Source organism: Amphiprion ocellaris, chromosome 16, assembly GCF_022539595.1.
Source record: "Amphiprion ocellaris isolate individual 3 ecotype Okinawa chromosome 16, ASM2253959v1, whole genome shotgun sequence".
NCBI lineage: Eukaryota > Metazoa > Chordata > Actinopteri > Pomacentridae > Amphiprion > Amphiprion ocellaris.
In genome coordinates, this window is record NC_072781.1 from 25,000,118 (window position 1) to 25,020,338 (window position 20,221).

Here is a 20,221-nt window from a genome sequence, read left to right on the forward strand (position 1 = left end):
ATGATTTACTTCAAGCTGTGTGAAGTGATTTGGGGGCTATTTTCATATTACAGCACCAGTACTGGTTGAAGAGTGCCAAAGTGACACAGTTTGAGTGTCAGAATCATACACCATTTTTTTCTTTCCCTTTATGCTAAAATTTCGTATCTCCACAAACACACCATATCATCAAAAGCTAAAATGTTACTAAAAATGAAACTTTACCTTGAAAAAGACAAAACAGGTCAAGTAATTGAGACTCACCAATAATAAATGTAATCCAGGTTTTGAGAAAACATGAACAGGAGCTGAAGTTTAGTTTGGCTATTTGGTAGCTATTTGAGTTTTTGCTCTGATTTTATTAAACACCTGCAGGATCAGACCAGACAGACAGCTAGAGCCATGTGAGCATCTCCAAGGAGAAAGAGAGGCGCACATTAACACAGACCAAAAGATGCTTCATTAATTACTTCTAATTATTTAATATTCCCAATCTAGAGACAAGGTCAATTAGAATCAGCAAGACAGGAGAGCTTTAGAATTCAGTCACAGTTTATTAGCTGCCAGGAAGTCATTTGTTACATAGCAGCTCTCCTCAGAGTGAGTCCTGAGTTTAAAGTAGTCAGTAGTAGTAGTAGTTTTTTTTTTTTTTTTTGTCGTTACCAACTCCTGAATGAAGTATTTGGCTCTTCTGAGTTAACTGTGACTGTGTGGTTGTTTGGTGCTTAGCTTTTAGAACATTTCACTGAAACCAGCTGGACTGAAAGATGCTGTGAGACAGACAGGAGCGAACCAAAGCTGTAAAGCTGACTGGACAGCTGAACAAAGAGTGCTGTAAATCTGAGTAGAGCGGTAGAATCAGAAGATAATGATTCTCTGTAGACTCGTCAGTAATAATGGCCTCTTCATATTATTATATTGGTATTTCAAACAGCCTAGCAATACCTAACTGTCTTTGCCGGGATTCTGTTTATTCATTCTGCAAAATAATATAGTATACATACTTAGAAACATAGATATATAATCCCTACCTCCACCCACTTCTCCAACTTTGAGACCAATGGATACCATAACAAACAAACACAATGCACTGTGAAACAAAATACACAGAAGAGAGAAATTTGTTCCATACTCTATTTAGATATGATCCTAGGCTCATGTTACATACATGGAGCTGTGTACACCCATATACAAAATACAAAATGACACGTGTCATGCACGTCTCTATACGTGCATGCACATGCAATGACAGGGGATTATGATTCCAGCAAATCAGAAGCAAGAGCCCCTGGAAATGGCTAAGAATATCCTGCAGTGATGTACTAAAGCACATCTTGGATCAGGCTACAGCTTTTTTTTTTTTGTGTATCAGAGTTTCAGTTGCTGTAAACGCAGTATGACTTAAATCCTATGTACAGTGCAGCAAGAGTTGTTGGAAAATATATATGTATTATATGTATTTATGGAAAATACATACTGCATAGTAAAATATCTGTTTAGAGTTGATGTGCAGTTTTGAATGAAAAATGCAGTTCGTAGATTGTTGTAAAACTGTAATTTCCCCAATATCTATAGCACGTGGTACTGCCAGTTTTACTCCAATATTCTAATGTCTGTGGGAACAATTTTCTAGGTTTTCTAAAATCAATAATCAACAAAATGTTAACTTGTTATTTTTCTTCTTTTGTGATTTGTGGCTTTATAACTTTGTTATACTGCACAGAAGACAGTACTGAGTTCTGTCTACTTCTAGCCATTGTTGTGCAGTTTCCATATAGGTGCAGGAGTTCACTGTGTCATTGTGAAAGCAGCATGTGATTCAGAAGTTTAAGCTAGTTTTTGCTGAAATTAAGGGCAAATGAAGTGTACCAAATCTCCCTCAATCTTACGTGGAGCTTGTGTCACAGTGAATCCAAAAGTCGGGCCCAAGACAAACACTGCACACATTCACCACCTAGTTGTCTAGTGAACAAACATGTCTGACTTTAGATATTATTTTTGTCAGAGACTTTATCTTAATCTGAGTCCTGGTCTGCTTTCTGTATTAATAACTGTAAAATGTTGCACAGCCTCTGAAATTCTTTTCGGTGTCCTATCCTTATCTCAACCTTTGTATGGCATGAGCAGACACAGTGTCTGCTTGAATATGCGCCCACCCCAAACACAATAAATTTAATTTTAAAAAGAATATCCTGTGAGCATAAACACACAGACAGTATATTGAAGGAGACTGACATTTCATTAAGGGGATACTATTTTGCACTCCTAATGTTACTATCTCTGTGTAGCAAACTGAGTCCGGTTTATCTCTAAAACTATTTCAGGTCAGTGCCCATGTTTTAAACTGCTGTGATTTGTTGCAGTACTTATCTTCCCCTGCCTTCAGTTCCAAAGAAAACAAATTTTGTATCGTATCCCAAGTAATTTTCTCAGCAGAACTGGTGATTTATTTTTCTGAGAGGGAAATAAATGATAAGCTAAAGCTTCAGTTTACTTTAGAGTGTCTTTCGTGTCTCTGCTACTGTGTTCCTTTCACCACTTTCTAAATGAGGATTTGAAATGCTTAACGTCAGTGTTCTGTTTCCACTCATCTTTAAAAGATGAAAAAAAAATAACCTTTTCGTCAAATGCCTGGCTGCTGGAGATGATTGAGAAGGTTAGGCAGAGAGGGCAGATTTCATGGAAGACCTCAGCATGGAATTTGAGAGTGCCATTAAATGCCACAGAGTCTCTTTTTCGTCCTGTCCTACCCCTAACCCCGGCGGGTGTGTGACGTCACATCCTGTCCTGCTGTGCTTGATTGAACTGTGACATTAAACACATTAGACCAGTTACTAATTGGGCTGCTATTACATTTCCCATCTTGCCGATCTATGGCGGTCCCAGCGGATGGTTCTGTGTGTGTGTTTTGTAGAACGATTTAATGAAAAGCACACGTTGTTTTCGCTGTTCTGTTGTTCTCCATTCTATGAGATCCTCATGACAAATGACAGGGCCCCAAGGACATACTGCAGCCCTCCACAAAGCTCAGCTGCAAACGCTCCATATGTCGTAAACCCTGTTTTCCCGTGATGTTCTCAGATTCAGTGACTATGACAGCAGGAAAGGAAGCAATAAAACGTCCGTGACAGCACAGCGTATCCTTATTTCATATTAGAGGCCAAATATATGTAGAGTCCCTGTCCGTTGTTTTCTTTTTCTCCACTTTCCTCCCTCCTTCCTTCACTGCGAATGTGTCAGAGTGAAACTGTGAAACCGCTGGCAGAGAAAGATAGTTTCCATTCTGACTCAGCTGGCAGTGATGAGATTTGGATGGAGGAAAAGAGGGAGGTGAAAAGCTCAGTTGAAGGACAGATGAGGAGATGACTGTATCAGAGTGTGGGTGGTTTTAGGCATGCAGCATGTAGAAAAGCAGGAGGAATGTAGGTCACTTATTCCAACGCAAATGCATTGGATTTTTTGGGATTTTCAGGTGCTAGGCGTATTGCTGTTCAACCCCGTTTCAGAAAGTGGCTACCACACTACAACCAAACTCACACTATTTACAGTCAAATCACACTATTTTTTTTTTTTTTTTTGCAATTATGGATCTGTGGAGAACCATAGTGGATTTGAAGTGAAGGAGTGAAGATGTGACTGATATGTAGACTTCCACATTTACCGGTAATTCAAGCGATTTAACAGGAATATTGCATTATCTGTTAAGGAATAACAGACATTTTTTCATATAGTACCTCCATTTTCACAGTGTCAGAAGTAATAGGACAGTCGACTAATTAGCAATTTCATGGCCTGGTGTGTTCTCTTTCTATATTTCATGACAAAGTAATGGACTGCAGTTGATTCCAGGGGTGGGGTGTGCATTTGATAGATGTTCATGGTAACCCTCAATACATGGTTCACAGAGGTGCTGATATCAGTGAAGAAGAGTGAAGAAACTTCAAACAAAAAGCAGTCTGGTACATTAAAAAGAAAGTAATGCAATGGTGAGCTTTGCAACACCAAAAGGCCTCTGTGACTACTGGAGATGATTAAAGCAGATGTTTGCATAATTCTTTCCTTGGTGAAGAAAAATTCCCTCAACATTAAGCCCACTTCAGAACACTCTTGAGGAGGTCCTCAAAGCCACAATCAAGAGAGGCCATCATGAATGTAAATACTGAGGGTTTACCTCAAGATGCACACCACCGAAAACATAAAGACCTGAGGACTGTACCACAAAACAAGATTAGTGGGTTAGCAAGTTATACTGACCATAAAGTCAGAGTTTTTTTTATGTCACAAAGGTGACTGTCTTTTATCCTGACTAGATCACCATGGTAACTAATGCTGTGGCATTAATCTGGTCCTGAGCAGGTTCTTTTTCGAGTTGCAGATTTAAACCAAGTCTAAGAAGTATCTCCATTTCAGCAGTTCTTTTCATGATGATTCTCTATGAATGATACATGTTCTCAGCTGAGGGAATACATTACGTTGAAGTACAGATGAACAATGACCCAAAATGTACTGCAACGGCAACCCAAGAGCTTCTAAAGGCAAAGAAATTTATGTTCTTTTAAGGCCCAATCAGTCAGTTGATATCAACTCAACTGAGGGGCTTTTCATTTAGTGAAGGCAAACCAATGGTAGAAAGAGCCGCACACACACCCAGCTGCAGCGAATGCCTGGTAAAACATCTCCAAGGAGGAAACTCAGCATTTGTTGATTTCCATGGGTTTTATACATCAGGCAGTGATTTATTGCAAATCAGTTATATTGAAGTAAGATTATGTTGCATATGTTGGTTTGTCAACTTACTTTTCAGCCTGTGAAAATTAAGGGACCGTAAAAATTGTAATCTCAAGTGAAACTGCAAAAAAACCCCAAAAAACAGCTTTTCCAGCAGGAAACTTGTACTTTGGAAAAAAAAATGTGAAAAACCTGTGCCCCCTTAAACATATTTCTCTTTAGTAAAGCCTCATGCCTATGGCATCCTAGACTCTGTCGATCTTGGTGGTCCAATGGTGAGCAGCCTCCCCCACAATCCCCCTTCCCCCTGAATTCAGTTTAATTCAGTTTTGTTTTATTTATATAGTGCCAATTCATAACACATGTTATCTCAAGGCACTTCACATAGTGAGGTGAAGAGCTTCCAAAATTATAGAGAAACTTGCCAAATTCAAAAGTTCCCTCAGATTTCCTTTGAGCAAGCCCTTGGTTACAGTGGAAAGAAAAAAAAATTCCCTTTTGAAGAGAAAGAAACCTCCAGTAGAACCACGTACTTCAACAAAGTGGGGTTAGTGTGAAAGAGAGAGATAAAAGGATGATAGACCTGGTGCTAGATTTACCGGAACACGGTAAACCAGAATTTTTTGAGCTAGACTGAACAACATTTCATTGGTTCAGGAACCAAATGAAGTAGAGAGAATAAAAATGGCTTCTGTGCAATATGACACAGTATTAGTGCCATAAATGATAAAAACAGACAAAAACAAAAGTTGAATTTCATTGTTTTTTGTTTTACAAAAAATTAACAGAACTAATGTGTATGACACATTTGTGCCCACCTTTGTAATGAAAATTAGAAAAATAAAATAAGATAGGGCTCCATATGCTATAGATACATTTCTCCTGTAGGCCCATATACATTTACATATTCTGTATATTTTTCCTGACTCTGTACATCAACTCTAGAAAGATATTTCACCATGCTGAATGTATATTCCAACAGCTTGCTAAACTCTTGCTCGTATGTATACATTTTTTAAACCATGTTGGATTTATTTCATTGATCAAGTACTGTATGTTTTGTTTTCCTGTCTCCTGTTGTCTTTCCTCTGCTCTGTGCAAACACAGCACACTGCAGTTCACCTGAAAATTCTCAGAATTTTTGTCACATGGCTGTTGGTCACAGCTCAATCAGTCAAGGCTCAGCCCTTTGCTGCGCTGAGGAGCGCAGATTCATGTTTTTTTTTTTTTTTACAGAATCTGGTGCAGCTTTGTCAGAGAATTTTTGACTGAGACGTGTACAATAAAGGACATGTGCATACATTCATAGACCACTGAAAATCTGATGATTTTTTCAGTTTTAAAAGCCATTCAAACCCATTTTTTTCTTGGTTGTTTTAGTGAAATGGTCATTTTTATGACAGTGCTCGCCTCCCTGCATGTACCAAAACAATTCCTTTCACACTATTTTGCAGGAGCACTGTTGCTACATCCTGGGCTTAGCACTGCTCAGTACAGCTGGTTTAAAGAAATTTAAACTAGCCATAGCATTTTCACCCCTTTGCAAAATGATAATGTGCAGCCAGACCATTATTCAGCGCTAACATAATGTCATGCCAGGCTAAGTTTTCTTTAGTCATGGTTTAGTTGGTTCACAGGAAGATGAAAGGTAAGACGGAAAAATAAAAACATGCTAACAAGACTTAAACCACAGTTCCACTGTGCAGGTCTCTTTCCAGATATTTACAACAGCCCTTTACCAATCAAGTGCAGCCTTTCCTTATAGCCTGTGTATCAGGCTCTTTTTGCAATGCTTCTTATTAAACAATTTTATTCTTTTTATGTGTACAACCGAGTTCCACACCAGTTTTTGAAGACACAATGTCCACAAGTGTGTACAACTTAGCACATCTGGTTAGGAGTCCAGATGCAACATCACAGACGACGCAGTTGCCATTAATCTCTATTCGTTATGCACCACTGCTGCCTGTACATTTTAGGTGATAATAAAATTTGAAACATACTTCAAATCTGACTAGCTGTTTGTGTATGTGTGTTCAGTGACAGTGGTCAGGTGAAGCTACACCCCAGTCTGTTCTTGCTGCTGCTGGTTCTCAGCCGCCTCTACCCTTCACCAATGGACGGATCTTCTTCGCCTCTCGGACTCGCTCCTTTCATGCCCTTCATCATGAGGTACGTGTTAGTTCTGCACAACCACACACAGGCAAACACATGCAGTGGGCTCGAAAGGAGACCATTGGTGAAGTTTCTTTTATTTTATGTTTTTGTTTATTTAGTACAAAAATGACCCCTTGAAATTGCCTTAACAGTTTTACTGAAATATTACCTGCACCATCCTCAGAAAAACGTCCATGAATGTCGAAGTATCTTAGTATTTATTTGCCCCCTTTTGCTTTGAAGACAGCAGCATTGGAGCTGCATGCAGTCCACCAGTTTGTTCACATCTGATATGCCAGCATGATGTGTTAATGTTCCAAAGAGCATCTTGCCATGTCAGGAATGTTTTTCTTTCTCAGTCTTCAAGTGTCCATAAATGTTCAGTGGGGTTAGATCGGGTGACTGTGGAACAAAGGCCATGACAGTCAGCACTCCTTGGTCGTCTTTGGTCTTCAAGTCAAGGCTTTGAGGTGTGTTTGGGCTCATTATCCTTATTCAGTATGAATCTTTCCCCACAAAGATAAAAATAAGAGGGTAGAGCATGTCTCTGAAGAATGGAGTGCTACTGAAATCCTCCAGACTTTAATATTACCCGCACCATGATTCACCTGTGTCAACCAAGGTATGCTCCAGTCGCCATTACCCTCCCCAGGATAAGATGGATGGATGGATGGATGGATGGATGGATGGATGGGTGGATGGGTGGATGGATGTGTGCAATTTGTAGATAATGCAGGACTCCATGTAATAAAAAAGTCGGTCAACATTTTCACTGGCTGCACTGGTGTTCCTGACATTTAGCAGGTTTCTCTTTGTGGTTTTCGGGGTGGCCTGCTCATGTAGATAAATTCACTTGCTTTGGCACTTTTTTCATTGTTTTCAAACTAATGTTTTGTCACGCACCTCTCTGAATTGTGTGTGCTGCTGTAACTGAATGGGGACTAGAGGCTTCTCTGTGCACAGCTGCCTACTGTCTACTAAGGGACAGGAGTAAATTAGAGTTTTACAATACAGCCAGTTGTACATGCTGCATATAACCATGAATAAATTGTCAGTCTGTGGAGACACTGAGATATGATCAAACAGCCAACATGATGCCTACCATTTATTGCAAAGAGTGCATGTTTGGGTACATTACTTTTGCTGTAGTCGCTAAGAAAAAGCTACCTTATACTAACTTCAAGTCTCAAATCATCCCAAGCTTTTCCAACATCTCTCATGTTCATACCATGATGGATCTGTCAATTTATATGAGAGCTTAATGACATTTTTTCGTTAGCACCTACTCGGCTCGACTCTGCTCGACTCGGTTTAGGTCATTTTCCATTAAAGTTGAGTACCATCTCATCGCGGGTGGAGTCGTCATAGCATGGTGGCCAAACAAGAAACAGCAAGCACAAAATACACTTTTGAGCTTTTTCAGCTTCTCCCGACACTACTTCATTGTCCTACTGTATCTGTTGACTGCCATCCGCTCGGAAACCTCCTGATAAACTTTCTTGTTGCGAGTCGCACCGTCTAGCTCCCTCTGTATTCTTTGGTCCGCCACCAAAGACAGAAAAGTCTCAACCTTTTCATTCGCCCATGGTACAGGTCTGGTTGCCATATTCAAATTTTGACAAGTTCCATGAAAAGCAATGCACACCGTTGCTGTTGCCATTAAAAAAAAACAAACAAAAAAACAAACAAACAAACAAAAAATGCCGGGTTTGGTTTTCATGAAGGAGTCGCTCTCGTGTATCGTCACTCCCTGTCCAATGTGTGGCCTGTACTCTGTAGACGTCACATTATTGACGCGACTCAACTCGCTTGGAAACCCAGCCAAGTAGGTATTAAAATAGTACCTGGTAGCAGGTACTACGTCCTACTAGAAAACCTCACAAACTGAGTATAGTCAAACCGAGTAGGTGCTAATGGAAAAGTGCCATATGTGTCCCTGATGGAGAATTTTTCCTGAGCTGAGCTGGTAAATGACCAACAGTAAAAGACACAGCATGTACTTGAGTGCGATGCTCTCTGGCATTAAACTAAGCAAGAATGAGTTCTCAGTCAGTTCTCTGGCTTCTTTAAAATTGTTAAAGGATTAACCACAGGAATTCTCTGTCAAATCAAGGAGGGTCACACACCTGCTCTCTCAGTAATGATAAACCTCCTAAATAACGTTCCTCTGAACTGCAGCTCTTTCTAACTATAGAACAATTCACAATGAGAGACAAAACACCTGTAGTCTAAACACTGATGTGTGCGTGCTTTTTTTTTGTTTTGTTTGCACAGGTGCTTCTGCAGCTTTTATATAAATATTTTTGCGATTCCTATTCTTACTTTGTTTATTCTGGCACTACAATCTCTATGATATGCTCTAAAGTTCGACCATGTCTACAAGCAAGATAGATTTGTGTTCACATGTGCATCTATTTGGTTCCTGCACACAAAGACAAAACATCAGTGTTGTCTGAGTTGGTTTCTTTAGTGAGCGTCTCTGCTTGTGTTGTCTTATATTGCAATGGTTGTTTTAGATTGTGACTGGTTTTATCTCAGTCCATTCGCCTTTTTACATGGGAGTAAACCTTGCATGCGAATGGGAAACTGCGGTCAAAGCCTTCATTTTTTACATTCCTTACAAGGAGAAATCTACAAATATTATTCTAACATGTTCATCTGCAGGCACTGCACCTGCAAATAGAATTGCAGGCTGTACCTACTGCCCATGCGTTTTTGTGAGGACTCTCACTGACTTATTGCATTCCATAACTACAAACTTCAGCCTTTAGCATCACAAGCAAACTCTGTCTTAACCTTAAAAGTCACAATTGCAAAGTGGTTAAAGTAAGACCAGAAGAGTCTAGGTGGTGGGGCAGCAAAAGACTGATGCTCAGTGTTGGAGGTGTTGCTTCCAGCATACTTTTGAATGCCAGCAAACACAGCTGGTGATGTTTTGTGTATAACAAAAGCTGGCAAAGTAGGGCATCTCTGGAGATAAAATGGTCTCCCTCACATGTTACACTCACTGCAATTTACAACTTGATGTGAAAGCTTTTCATTTGGTGTTATGTTTGAAATAGAGACCTTTTAATCACTAGTCTGCATAGTTTCTCCACATTGTCCTGACAGGTGAATGAATTGCAGCATTTTTACAGCTTTTGTGTCTGAGTTTGTGTATTTGGGAGGATGTAGGGAGTTTGGCTTTGACCTTAATGTTGGAATGAACTGCTGGTTTGGATAGCATTGACTGAGTGTGGGCTCTAGGTACCATATGTGTGCTGGTAGTTGATGCTGGTACATGTATGACACATTAATATAGTGCTGTAGTCTGCTTTGTGAGTAGATTTTTGAACATGGATGAAATTAGTTTGCCATGTAAGTTTTGTGTGAATATCTGTGGTCCAATGAATGAATCTTACTGACTTTAGTTAGTTCACTTTAGCATCACTGTGAGGTTGCTACGACATTAGGTTCAGGCATTTATGTGCCCCTAAGGATGAAGAGTATCAGTTTTGATGATTTATTAACTTTAACCACACCTCTTCCCTTAGCACCATCATTAGGTCAAAACTTTAAGTGACCTGCAAAACTAATGGCATTACTGTCAGCATCAGCTGTGCATGTTGGCAACGCTGGCATTTTAAACGTGGAACACTGTAAAAATTTTCCCTGGCAAACATTGGCATGCTAGCATTTTCAAAGCTAGCATGGCTGTAAAATCTGTTGACTAAACTTGACTATACTCCCTTGCAGAGTATACTTGGCTAATGAGGCTTAAGCAGAGGGACCACCTGGAGTCTACTGAAAGGCCTTTGTTCTAAAGATGTGCAGTAGAGAAGCATTTATGTATTCTGTGCAAGCAAACAACTGCCTAACATGTGCAGTGCTGCAGTTGCAGTGTAATCGCTGGCTGCATGCAGATACACATGGAGGACACATCACATGGACTCTAGCAGACTCTTGTGTACTGTTGTGTGGATGTGTAAAGTTTAATACTGGACTGTAGTCCCTTGCAGGTGCTTCACAGGCAGCTGTCTCCACCACGGACATGCAGTTACACTACTTTTTTAGTCTGTGGGATTTCGCTTGGAAGACTCTGCTATTGTCACTTGTAGCATAGTGACAATGCAGGCACAAATTCTGGGCTGCATGCGAACGTCTAAACTGGGATATCTTCTGCCCTTTGAAGCAGACAAAGCCCTCATTTTTATTGATACACACTAATGATGTAGTTTAACCTTAATGAAACTGCTAAGAAATACTCTTGCTGTTATGCTGCCATAAATCTGAGAACAGGAAATATGATGTTGCTACAACCTAAGCCCCATATTTTTGGAAGGTTCTGACTACATTTGATTTTGTTTTGGTAAGTTAGCACAATTGAAGGCACGTCAAGTATGCCAGCATAGTATCATAACAACAACTACATATCCATGGTATCTGTATGTATATAGTCCAGGCTTAAGTCACGCTGAATGTAAAAAAAATATATATATCATGTTCATGCATTCAGATTTAACTGCAAAGTTAGCACTTTGAGAAGAAATGCAATTTTTAATGCAAATTGAGGACAAATGCAGCAGGCCAGCTTTCAATAACTCACCTCACATTGTCTTCCGGACTCGGTCTGAAAACCACTACATTATGCTTAGTAGTACAGCTCACAATCACTGTAACAGTTGTTGTTGTTTTTTACGATAATAGCTCGAATTTATAGATTATAAAAGCATAGCTTAAGAAACAGTCATGTTTAATTTTTTCTTGTTTAGCTTGATCAGAAAGTTGGCCAGTACGTCTCAACTCTCAGTAAGACAACATACATTGACCCTTTTGCCTAAAAGACATGGTGGTAAGAGGGTGACAAGTGGAAAGTGAAGTGCATTGCAAACCTAAGCAAATACATAGATAGATAGATAGATAGATAGATAGATAGATAGATAGATAGATAGATAGATAGATAGATAGATAGATAGATAGATAGATAGATAGATAGATAGATAGATAGATAGATAGATAGATAGATAGATAGATAGATAGATAGATAGATAGATAGATAGATAGATAGATTAAACCTTTATTGATCCCACAGCGGGGAAATTTACAATGTAACAGCAGCAGCAAATAGAACAGAATAAAAAGCAGAGCAGCACACAATGCACACAGTACATAGATAGAAATATAGTTGACTCATGCAGCCAAATGAACACACAAATTCTTCCAAATCAGTTACACCCAGTTAATGATGAACAAATTTGCCAAGGTTTGTGTTTTAACAAATGAGTAATTTAGTGTAATCTTTAAGTAATTCCTCTAAGACCTCATCTCTTGTGGGTGCAGTTAAGAGGGCTTAGGCTGAGTCTGTTACTGTCAGAGAAGGTATGCAGCGCACACATCCATCCAAATGAAGCCCACATGTTGGAGATAAATATAGCCCAGCCTAGCTTCTTTGGCTCCAGCCTTGTTTCTCTACCCCCCCCTCCATCCCCCAACCCATCCTCCCCAGGCGTGTGTGGACGTGTCCGATGAGGTCGATGACTGTCACCCCCACCCCCTTTCTTCTCCACCCCACACTTTTTCCTTCTCTTCATATGATGTTACCTGTCATTTCCAAGGATTAAATGTTGCTGGGCTTATTTTGTTGACAGGAGTGAGCATCATACCTAAATGCATAATATTTCTTCCCCTATAGCCCTCCATGTTATCTTTATATCCTTCCACCTCCCCCTGTTAGGTTCTTAGCATTCCCTCGCTGCCTGGCCTCTGAATGCGTCACACCTGCTCAGATAATGACGAAAAGAATGATGATGATGACGACAATTAGGGGGAGTATGACGAGGAGCAGACACATTTATTATAATAAATAATAGCTGCTTCTTTCCTACCCTCATGATTTGTCTTACCTCCTCCAGCATCTTTCTTTCAGCTTCTTTTCTCTTTTTCTCTCTGCCTTAATGCCTCAGAGTGTTGTGGTAGTGATTTATATCCTGTGATATCCACTCCAGACATATCTCCTCACCCTGTCTGCCTCACTCTCCTCCTTTCCTTTCTCGTTCTCACTGCTTCGTATCCCATTTCTGTTGGAAGGGCACGGCAACGCCCTTAAACTAACACGGTGCTTCAAAAGAGACAACTGTCAGTTCCTCCCCAACAGAGATGCTGTACACGTACCCACATTGCTCATGTTGTGATCTTTTTCTTGTGAACAGCGGCAGTGACGAATTGAAAAAAGAGAGCTGATCTGGTTGAACCCTGCCAGATCAAGAAGTAGTTTACTAACATGTTCCGTGATCAATTTTCATAACCGAAGCTGATGGTGTACCTCACATTGCTATGAATGATACACCATCGTCACCATCAACTGTCTCTTGGCCCACAACAGCGTTAGTCATAAAACTGATCACAAGTCCACGTGTTTTGAGAATAAACATATTGTAAACAATAAATATGACCACACTCCTCTGCAATATCACTTACAAGTCAAATGATTCAAAATGAAATCATCTCTCAATAGTTGAATTCTAAGTTAAACCATATAGGAAGCTTGGTAACCAACTAAAAGTCAGTAGAAACTATCATGGCAGCAGTGGCCAAGCACCTAAGATGACAGCAATGATAGTTCATTATTGTCCCAGTGTACCTGTAAAGAACAGACAGGCAAGTGCTTCAGACATGGGACAGTAGTAATCAGTAGACAGCTCAAGACAGTGAGAGCGACAGTTCATAACATCAGCCTCCATTGACAGCATCTAGAAAAAATCTTTTGCTTGCTCTTTGGCACAAAACTTAAACTTTGTTATTAGATTAAACTTTTCTAAAGGACATGAATAAAAAAGCTGATGAATATTGAGACCACATTCTTTGGTCACATAATAGCTGGGATGGGATTGGGATTGTATAGGCCTGCATGATTGCAAAAAGTGTTGGAAAGATGACTTTTGTAGATGTCACCAGGAATGCCTGTGAATATATCAAAGTAATGGCTGACTGAGTCCCAGTCTGCAAAAGCTTGGTGGAAGAGGAATGTTCCAGCATGACAACCATGCAAAGCAAACTGCTTAAAAGAGTTTCATATTTCACTGTAAGGGAAATGCCTAGGACTGGATAGTAGCATCTTTCAGGTTATTCGGAATTTGAATCTGTAGAACAAATAGACATCTTGGTGAAAACTGTTGCAACAGAAATCTAACCATTTTGGTAGATTAATTCTAATTAAATATGTTTGGGTTTTGGACTGTTGGCAATTAGAATACACCATGTTTTCTTGGAAATCCTGATAAGCATTTCTAACAATTTTCTGAAATTTCACTATAAAATAGAGCGTTAATAACCATAATTATTGTTCTTCCTCTGAAGGCCCAGATTTACGCTCAACAGACACAAACATAAACAGCAGTGATTGTGCTTACATTACATCAGCGGTCTACCTAAGCAGGCATGTGCAGATGTATGTGTATGGTCTGTGTTCATGCCAGGCAAATTCAAATTCTACACACTATTGTTTTGACAGCATGCTAAACATTTCATGTGACAAAAAAAGTTTAGTGTGTAAAATAAAAGGTAAGTACATCCTGTCCTTATCAATGAAAGAAGGAAGCAAAATTATTCCAAATGTCACCACCTCACCTCCTAATTTTCCTGCAAAGCATTCTACCATGACAGACTTTTGGTAATCTGACTTGTTTAGCCAACATGCTGCAGTCTCTGTGGAGGAAGCTGTTCTCCCAGCTCTCTAAAATGAGGCCCAGATGAGCCTGGTCCACGCCAGTCAACAGTCTGCCTACTGACCCCACAGGGGACGCCCCTGTTTCTAAAATTACACCCTTCCAAACTGTCATTTCCTTTTGCAAAAGAGTTTCAATGGGACAAATTAGCACAGATAGTTAACATATGGGCACCAAATGGAGGATGGGAGGAGTGTAAAGTGAGGATTGGCCATGAAATGGTCATTAGGTGTGTCTGTGTGTGTGAGAGATGTTTGTGCACGTAAATTCACGTGAACAGGCGTGTAGAGTTCAGGAATGCAAACTGTTGTGTGTGTGTGATTCTGGGTCTTTGGTTGTCTGTCTGGCTATAGGGGTGTGTGTGTGTGTGTGAGACAGAGAGAGGCATGCTCGCAGCAGGTGGAAAAGCATTTGTTGACAGTTGAGCTGCTCGAAACAGCCTTCTCTTTGTTTTAGTCCATCCTTGTATAATGCTCTCTACGTCAAACATCTTGTTTTATTTTCCTTGTCCCTTGGTCAAACCATCAACAGATTGAAAAGTTGTTCAGCTTGCTTCTCCTTTCCTCCTCAAATACACAGTTTATTCTCATGATATAGTCTCCCAGCCGTATGTTTGTGTCTACTAACATATCTCTACCTCACTCGTACCAAAGCTGAAAAGACAAGCTTCTTTTTTTTTTATCTCTGCATACCATTGCAGTGATGGATAGGTGTTTCACGTTTCTCTGGAACCCTCTTCTGAATTTTCCACAGCAGAGCCAAGCTGCTTGTTTGGCCTTGGCGGCCTGCTTTAATGCCACGACCAGCCCTATAAACAGCCTGCAACATATACACACACACCTCTCATCCTATTTTGACTTTTGTTCTGCATGTATATGAGTGTACGTGCTTGGCTTTGCTCCCATGTGACCATATGTGTCTATTGATTATATCCTCACTATGTATGTATCACGTGTGTGTATCCCATCCATTTGTTCCCTTAAATGAGACTCTCAGGCGGGTATTCTTCCTTGACTGTATGATATTTTGTGCTCCACTTAACCTAAGAGTAAATTCATACATGCGTTTTAGAGGTACCTACAAATGTCTCAGCCTAAACCAACTCCAAGAGACAAACTGGGCATAAATATGTGACCCTCTCTGACTCTTATGTTTTCGTCTTGCTTGCCTGTAGAAGTGTAATTCCCAGAGGCAACCCGTTGAAAAGAAGTGCCGAGTTTCTTCTGGATTCTTTTCTTACAGCCGACTTGACCAATAGTTTTGTGGTATCTCAGGCACTGTCCTTGCAGCACCTCAGGAGATGAGCTGCTCAAAGAACTGAAATTCTGAGAACAGTGACAGTCACAAAGGAGAGCGGAGGTCTTATCGATTGAGCAGATGGAGCTTACTTGCATGTCTTCTACTAAATGTCTTCTGGTGTGAGGTTTGGACTTGGTTATATTCAGAACTGCAATAGCACAATGCCTTGGGTTGGGTTCCAATAGCCAGTTCTGGTTTGGATCTAGGGTTCGTGTTAATTTTAGGTAGCAACTAGACCAATGTTCAAACTACAGTCTACAGCAGAGTTGAGAACATCCCTGTGCAATATCACCTAAATGTCAAATGATTCAAAATTGTATCACGTCTCAATAACTGCATTATTTCTAAGTTGAAAAGTAAAATGGATCCCTCTAATAACAATTTAGAACAATTTCTTTAGAAAAATGCATTATTATAAATACAGAACTATTGAAAATACAGTAGCTACACCTGTGATCACTGATGCAAGTTAGAAAATCTGCAATAACTAAAAGGAAACTAAGTACACCAGTGATTTACAATCCACCTAACAGCTGTAGACATAGTTATAAAACAACCTGTGAACAGCAGAACTCAGTTTTAGACCTACAGGCTGTGTCTGTCTGCATGTCTGCGAATGTCTGAATTGCCAAAAAACTGAAAAATTCTGATTGTGAGACTTCACAAAGATGGTAAAGGATACAGAAACATTGGTGATAAACTAAAAATCTGTCAAAATAGAGTTGCAGCAGTAATCTAGACGAGCCACTGTGCCATGTATCAGAGCTGTGTTTTAAGACTTCTTTGTGAAGTCTTAAAACACAGCCATGGTCAGTGTGCTACTTGTACAATCTATCTCTGAAAAACAGGCAGGGCAAGTGTTTCAGACTTGGCTCAGGGGTTATCAAAGAACAGTTCATAACATTAGCCCCTATGGTTGGCATCCAATCAAAAATCCTTGGATCAACTGCATAAATTTGTTTGACTCAGAAGGGGTCCAGGATGTGTGGTATGAACCTGGCCAGGACCACCACAGTTAATGCATTGTCCTGATAATGAAGCACAGAGGTGGGAGTGTGATGATATGGGGCACCATGACTGCAGAAGGTGTTGGGGAGATGACATACATAGATGTCACTATGGATGTCTCTGGATATACCAAAATGCAGACTGACAAGATAGCTTCCAGTCTGCAGAAGCTTAGCAGAAGAGGAATATTCAAGGATGACAACTACCTAAAGCGCACTGCTAAAATCACAAGAAAGATAGAGAAACTCATCTGGTCCAGCAAAAAACAGTTGGAATAAAAAAAAAAAACTAATTGATGTTAATTAACATTTACATAGCTTTTTGGTTAATGTGTTCTCTGCAAGCTACATTTTTCCTAAGATGGTGAGTGACAAGACACATCACTCTTTAAAATCACTCTACTATTGCCATTAAAATGTGTTTGTAGTTTTATGGAGCAGCAACAGTCAGCAGTTGGGTTTTATATGTTAGGCAGAGTTAACTAGTTGCATCAAATTACATTTCATCCAATAAATTTATTTAACAACCCCAAATGTCACTAAAAGTATTTTTGGATTTCATAGGAAGTCAAAACCGGTTGGTTCAGGAGATCTCAAACACTAAGTTTGATATATATTTTGTATTTAAGAAACTGGTTACGGCTACTAACCTCCTAGCTGTTGTCCTATGGGCTGATGTGAGAGTGGATCAGTCATCTATTTTTTTAAGGCAGAGAACAAACAAGCATATTGATTAAGTTAAACTTTTACTTGAAAACTAACATTACTTTCAGTTATGTTGATGTTTTCCAAAGAACTAAAGTAAAGCTATCTGCTTTGGCATAAATAAAGAAAGAGATTGCTTTCTTCCGTCAGTAGCAGGCACTCCTGCTCAGCCCATTTCGATTTGCTGCACCCCTCTTCCTCTTATCTCATTCGGGTCTTGGTCATGTCCTTCCCTCATGTCAGCTATGGCTGTGTTATGACACTGGAGAAGGAGAGACTATCAGCTTGTAAACAAGGTTAATTTTAGCATGCACCCGGGGTGACTGGCCATAATCTCCATCACCGGTGAACACTGTAAGTGCCCGTGGGATGGAGAGATCTGTGTGTGGGCAAAAACAAAATTTAGTCGGTCATTTCCTGGCTGATTAGGTAATGGTTTGAAAATATTTGATTTCAGATTTATCGGTCATCTGCTGGCCTGGGAGCGGTTTATGTTCAAATTTTGCAGTTGGTAATGAAAAGAGAAAAAGACGGAGATGTTGCATAACGTGTGCGTAAAAATAGCAGCCAACTGTCCAAATCAAATAAGTCAGGGGTCATCATTCCTAACTAGAGAGTTTATCCATGACATAATGTGGCTGGAAAACTAAATTATGATCATTAATAATGGTAATACGCACAGTAATTTCATTATTTTTCATAATAAAGTTACAGCTGTAAAATAAATAAAACTTAGCAGTTATAATAGCAGCTCTTGATCTGTCATAATTGGAAACCTTAAAATGTCCTCCATTAACTCAAACATACAATGTTATGTAATGCATGACTGAAAGATTATCATAACAACTTGACTATCCATGTTCCACAACTTTAATAACCATCCATGACACTAATGTTGCTGCTGTGTGTGTTTTCCACAGATGTGGTCGCTCTGCTGTGTATCGGACCAGAGAAATGGCGGCTCGGGCCCTCGTCCCCTTTGTCCTGGTCACCAAGGTCCCGTCCGCTGTCTGTTCTTTAGTGCTGGAGCTTCCTCTACAACCAGGACCCAAAATCCAACACAACCACATCCATGGGACTCTGTTGCAGGTCTGCTCCCACGCACACGTCAACATAACCCAGTACACACACACTGCCTATACATAACACTCAGTGGGGGATGGGGGTTATAATGAGAAGTTGTTTAGATGACCATAAGTATTCATTTGGAGCTGGACTCAAAACCTCAATCATAGGAATGTCAGTGCAGGACTTTCCAGTATGTTTCTCAACAGGATTGTATGCTGTACTTCATACAAATACAAAGACCTACAAACTTAACCTGGGTTGCATGTGTCATATGGATGAGAGCACCCAACATATATATTTCTAACAAATAATCTACTGACTAGCTTTTTCTGGGACTATCAGCTGCTTTACATTAGATCACTCATTTGCCGTGCAAGTGATCGACATGAAAAATATTTTGTCAAACTCCCATTCAGAGGTAAGGAGGTACTTTGACTCTCTACATGGACAATGTGTCTTTTAAGATTATCGCAATATATTTTTGTCCACTTGTTAAGTTGTGCCATAGGGCATGATGCACGTCACACCTCACAATGCACTTCAAAACCTGTAGCTTCCAACCACTGTCACTACCACTCCCCTCCATGTTTCCCTCTGGGGAGCTACACAGTCAGATTCTACATACCAAACATTAAAGCTGCACATACTCTACATTTACTTAACCATCTATTCCACATTAGATGGCAGACTGGACTGGTCGTCGTGTTGTTTTGTTTCATGCCCGTGCTCAGGTACACACTTTAACATCGGTAATGTGGTCAGTGGTTTAACTATTTCACTGGTGGCAATATAAAGACATATAAAGGCAATATAAAATATACAGCATAAAATATGCAAAAAATGAAGGAGGTTGAATACTTCCTCAAAGAACTCTATATTTATATACAGTGCGTGTGAAATCACACACAGTAAATTGTAAATAGTAACAGTGTCCCCATAACATAAACTTGCTACCAATGAAAGCACACCTGTACGTGCTGTTACCATCTTTCTAGAGATGAAATGTCCCCACTTCACTGATGATGTTCACATCATTTCATCCAAGTTAAAACAGGAAAATCATCACAGCTGGACTGAAACAGTGATATATGGTTTAACTTAGCAAAGAAAACATATAGAATCCAATAACCAAAGCAGTTATCATAATATGTATGTGGACATCGACAGAGGTTTTACATCTGGTACATCACACCTCAGAAAACACACACATTCTCTGTCAGCCCCACACACTCAGTTTCCACACAGAACCTGTCCAGACAAGGCAGTTATCGCAGGGTAAATACCAGTGTTTAATTCTGTCATCACACTCTGACAAACACAACCAAACAGTCTGCCAGTAATGTCAACATACACAGAGGAAAAGGGGAGAGGGAGTTTCCCCAACCTTTTATTTAACACCACTGATGGGGTCGATGAGGGAGCTGGTGGGAGTGAAGCGGTAGACCCAGGGGTCAAAAACAAAGAAGGAAAACTGCATCGTTTTCTTCAGGATAAGATGGAACACTTATGGTTTGATAGCGGTCGGAGCTGCGGGGAGGTCTGCTGTGGGATGAAGGCATGGATGGAGGAGGGGAG

The 20,221-nt window shown here is 40.0% G+C and overlaps 1 protein-coding gene across 2 annotated transcripts in view; it reads left to right on the forward strand.

The window, feature by feature from the left end:
* The window catches only part of thada (THADA armadillo repeat containing), a 129,141-nt gene that overhangs the window by 43,746 nt on the left and 65,174 nt on the right, over positions 1–20,221 (forward strand). For both annotated transcript variants that reach the window (XM_023276786.3, XM_035951242.2), the window contains exons 28-29: positions 6,748–6,879; positions 18,499–18,667. In XM_023276786.3, coding sequence (XP_023132554.3) covers positions 6,748–6,879; positions 18,499–18,667 — 301 coding nt within the window. The remainder of the gene's footprint in view (positions 1–6,747; positions 6,880–18,498; positions 18,668–20,221) is intronic.